Consider the following 4,371-nt stretch of genomic DNA (forward strand, 5'->3'; position numbering starts at 1 on the left):
ATATTACTAATACATGTATATGTATAATATTACTTATTTGCTTAACAAATTTAAAAAAGAGAGTATCCATATGCATGAATAGAGAAATTTTTGCGAAAAAGAAGAGTTTCAGCGAATTACCTAATCATTACATGGCAGCGCTCCATTTCGTCGTAATTTTTGGTAAACAAATGAGGTTAAAACGAGTGTAAAATGTTATTTTTAAAATAAAGATTTTCCAGGTAAAAAAAACCTGCTAAAAGTGTAAAATGTGGATTTATTTAAAAGTTTATAGTGTAATTTGATTAATTTGAAGTGAAAAATGTGAATAAAGTGTGTTTAATGTGGTGAAATAGCGTCTTGAAATTATTAAATTTTGCGAATTTTTCAACTTTAAGGTCGAATATCTCGTAAACTAAGCTTTTGCGGTACCTATAACCCCATATAGTTTTTTAATCAGAAGGACTTCCAACGGTACCTTCAAATCGCGGCGCCAAAGAAATCGGAATTGTGCCTATAGCTCGACACCCTCGCGCAGATTCGTTCAAGATACTATAGTACCTACTTATCCAAAATCGGGCTCGACATACTAAATACACGCCCAGCGGCATTCCAACGAGTCACCGCATGACTCTAACCACCTCTTTGCATGTACAGCAAATAACACCACAATTCCAATGGTCACACCGTGAACACCGTCAAAATAAGTTGAAGAACACAACTGTAGAAGACGTCGTTGACAAAGCGTGAACTAATCACTTTTGTAACAAAAGTAAACATCGCTAAGTTCATTTGGAGGAATGCTGCCGAGTTGACAGTCCAACCTTATAAAAATCCTCTTCGGTTACGTGCACCTCCCTGTCGTGAGAATGGAAGCCAACCGCTAAATATTGTAGATATAACACAATTTGAATATCAGTACACTTTATAGCAAGACTAATAATAATATTAATTATTCGACCTCGTTTGCAAATGTGTTCTTTTGAACTGAAAAGTAATACTTCAAAAATTCTAGTTTCTTCCAGCAACATAAACTACTGTTCACACGATGAACGGACCTATTTATCAAGCACGAAGAAAACAACAATACATTACATGACATTAAACTGCACTTCTAAAGTCTGTAAGACCTGCAGTTACAAAGTAATGACTCATCATTCTCAATTCGTTGATGGCAGCATAAGTTCATTGTTTTTGTGTATACTTGTATATTTGCATATAAAATATATAATATATAATATTTAACACTTTAGTAGTATGCTCAAATTAGATAATATTCACAATATATAAAATACTATAAAAGAACAAATACAAAATTAATTGAATCGTACAAGAACAAAAGTACCCAAGTTGTAAATACATGTATGAAATAAAATTGCTAGACACAATTCTACTTCAAAAGATTGCACTATTGAATATTTTAAATACACGGACATAATCACATTTTCTTTACAATTTTGAATAACTTCATTTGCAATATATGCTGCGTTTGCATTCAATGCATGTAGGTATACATATATGTGTATATATATAAAAAAAATTAAAACTCATTATGCATAGGAAATACATTAATTGTTCTTCTGATTTCTCTGTCACTACCACCACATAAAATAGCACAAACATGTGCCGTTTTGCAGCTTGGGCACTGACGTTTTTGCCGATGCAATTAGAATTATGAAGATATGAAATTTGTTTTGGATATTCTGTTGTGCAGTGCTGCTTCTCTATTGTTTCTATTGTAATCTCACACACATACAGTAAAGCAGTTACATAAAAGCGGCCGTGGCTTAGCGATCAACGTTTGTAGTTAACGAATTTATTCAAACTGGCGATAACCTTCTTGCAGCCTATTAACGACATTCGAATAGAACTTAATTTGCTCTTCTATAAAAGATTTTAGCGCCTGTTTCATATGCGTATCACGTTCTTCTTTAAAATGCGACATTTCTGCCATTACAGCGTAAGAAATAACATCGGTGCGACGATTCACATCGGTCATTTGGGCATTGCTCATCTTCTGCTCAGAAGTTAAACGTTCGCATTCTTTGCGTTTTTGCATTGCACCCTTATGCGTTGAGAGAATGTCAGGAAAACTGTTGAGGACGCCTCTGCAAAAAAAAAATTATATATAAATTGAAGCACTTATGTACATACTTATATACGCGTACTTATGTATGTACGTATATATTTTTCAGTAATGAACAAGATTGATAAGTGAGCTAGAAGGTGAGAAAACAAGCACATATGACAATAGATAAGCTTTTAAATGCAAAAACGATTACGCACAGAAGATACTGACACAAGATCCCTGCAATAAATCTGCTATGCATATATACCTCTACTGAGCCTAACTTTCGTATTACCTGTAGATATGTAAACGGTCCGAAAATGGTATCCAGTCCAATTTAGGTTGGTCACCAAATAGTTGCCCAATACCTATGAAAATACCACCGACGCGCCCAACACTTTCCGATAGCGGTGTTGTTTTTGAAGGTGCACGACGTTCGTCTATATTTAAGGCCTTTGCCAAGTCCGACATACCATCACCAATACGTTGGAATTCTTTTTTACATTGTGTTTGATAACGTTTCGCCGTATCATTGGATAATACTAAGAGATTTCGTACGGAAATATCCATTGCATGCGTGAACTGTAAACAACTTTCTATTTGAGCATCTACAAGCGATGGCAACAATGTCTTTTCAGGCGGTGATATGGCCCAACAATAAGAGACTCCCACATAAGTGTCACGTTCGGCTTTCCTTTTACCCGATTTCCACATCTTGTCATCGTTGCAGGTCAAGAAATGATGCCAAACCTCACATTGTGACAGTACAGGATGACGACAAACCCAATCTACGAATTCTTGCAATTGAACCCGGCGATGTTCCACAAATTGTTCCTCATAACGTCCAGAAATTTGTTTATCTGGCAGCGGTGGTATGGGGATGAGGCAAAATTTCTCCACCAAACGTTCATGTAGCCAATCAAAATGTTTGTACCGTCTTGACACCTGCAACAAAATTGTGTTCAATTTGACGCAAGGAAAAACTTGTGCGATGAATTTAAAACTTACAGATATATTGTTAAAACTGGGTGTCAGTTGGTACGCAATAAAAGTTTTCATTCCTTTAAATTTAGACTCTTTTTTGGGACTGGCTACTAATACAGTGTAACGTTGATGATTAGTTTGCCAATAACAAAAACTTTCCACATATGCAATATGTACAATTTCGTGTTCAGAAAGTTTTTCCTTATTTCCCAATCCCAGTATATACGAATCTGAGCTTTTACCGAACATCCCAGACTTTTTTAAAGTTGCTGTGTTGTTCGGCGCAGCTGTAGATGCTAATGAGATAGTGTCGTCCATTGGTGCTGCTGGCAGATTTTTGTTATCATAATTGCTAGCGGAATGTGTTAATTGATTAGCAAGACCTGTGTGATTAATAGTTTTTGCCCCACCACTAGGCCCTATTTCCGAGTAAGTCTCGTTGTCATCATCCCAATCATCCTCCCAATCATCATATTCATCAGCAGTTTGATCATATCGGTTCGACGGGTCAGATGTTGTCGCAGCAGGCAATGCAACAGGACTACTAGCACTAGCTTGCTGATTGTGTTTCTGTGCTTCGGCCGCCGACATTACCTCCACATATGCCGCTGGAAAGAGACCAACTTTTCCTTGACTATTTTTCCCCTCCCACCAACCTTCTCCAACGTCTGTTCGAGTCACTGCCAGGATTTCACCAACTTTAATTGAAATCTCCGACGATCCTGGCTCGCCAGAGAAATCGTACATTGCTCGCACATATGATGTCATTATAAAATAAATTAATAATATGAGTTTTTAAGCAATTCTCATACAAAAATAAATTATCAATCTAGCAATGACAAATAGGTGTTGTTCGAAAGTCGTAATCTTCAAAATGATTCAAGTGGTTTACACAGAGTTGCATTTTTATGTAAACAATCGAATCTACTCAGTGATGAAGTGCTTAGCATGTAACCGGTTCAAGAATGATTAATATGACAGTAAAGTAATCAATATGTCTCAACCAATACCATTGTCCAAAACATTGAAAAAACTATCGCAGAACCCCAGACACACTTATCTTTTAACATTATATTTATATATATATTATTAAACATTATACAATTATTAATAAAAAGGTAGACTATTTTCATAATAACATAATTTTGGTTTTGAAATTTTAATTACGAAAAATTATAACTGAAAAGTTAACCATTTATAGAAATTGAGCAATGGCCCTCACATAAGTCATCACCCAAACTATTATTATGTTTTTGTTATTTGTGAGGTTTTTCATATGCTCAGTTGATTAAAAAAGCTCAAATGCTCGCAATTTCCCCATTAATTGTTGATGTCTGACT

General features: G+C 35.5%; 1 protein-coding gene across 1 annotated transcript; it reads right to left on the bottom strand.

Annotated features, from left to right (window-relative positions):
• Window positions 1-1,167: 1,167 nt before the first annotated feature.
• Window positions 1,168-3,906, bottom strand: LOC108965157 (sorting nexin-33). Its single transcript, XM_018927370.1, has 3 exons — window positions 3,056-3,906; window positions 2,343-2,992; window positions 1,168-2,087 (listed from the first exon to the last, which is right to left on the bottom strand). The coding sequence occupies exons 1-3, from the start codon at window positions 3,797-3,799 to the stop codon at window positions 1,796-1,798; spliced, it is 1,686 nt and encodes a 561-aa protein (XP_018782915.1). The 5' UTR covers window positions 3,800-3,906; the 3' UTR covers window positions 1,168-1,795.
• Window positions 3,907-4,371: the final 465 nt, after the last annotated feature.

The sequence above is a fragment of the Bactrocera latifrons genome, unplaced genomic scaffold (assembly GCF_001853355.1).
Source record: "Bactrocera latifrons isolate USDA-ARS-PBARC rearing strain unplaced genomic scaffold, ASM185335v1 scaffold_1351, whole genome shotgun sequence".
Lineage (NCBI taxonomy): Eukaryota > Metazoa > Arthropoda > Insecta > Diptera > Tephritidae > Bactrocera > Bactrocera latifrons.

What these genes read in the sequence shown, in the direction of transcription:
- LOC108965157 (XM_018927370.1), bottom strand. Translation starts at nt 3,799, where the DNA reads ATGACATCATATGTGCGAGCAATGTACGATTTCTCTGGCGAGCCAGGA. An exon ending in CCAGTTTTAACAATATATCT is followed by an intron (nt 2,993 to 3,055) that starts GTAAGTTTTAAA and finishes ATTTTGTTGCAG; the next exon opens with GTGTCAAGACGGTACAAACA. An exon ending in GACCGTTTACATATCTACAG is followed by an intron (nt 2,088 to 2,342) that starts GTAATACGAAAG and finishes TTTTTTTTGCAG; the next exon opens with AGGCGTCCTCAACAGTTTTC.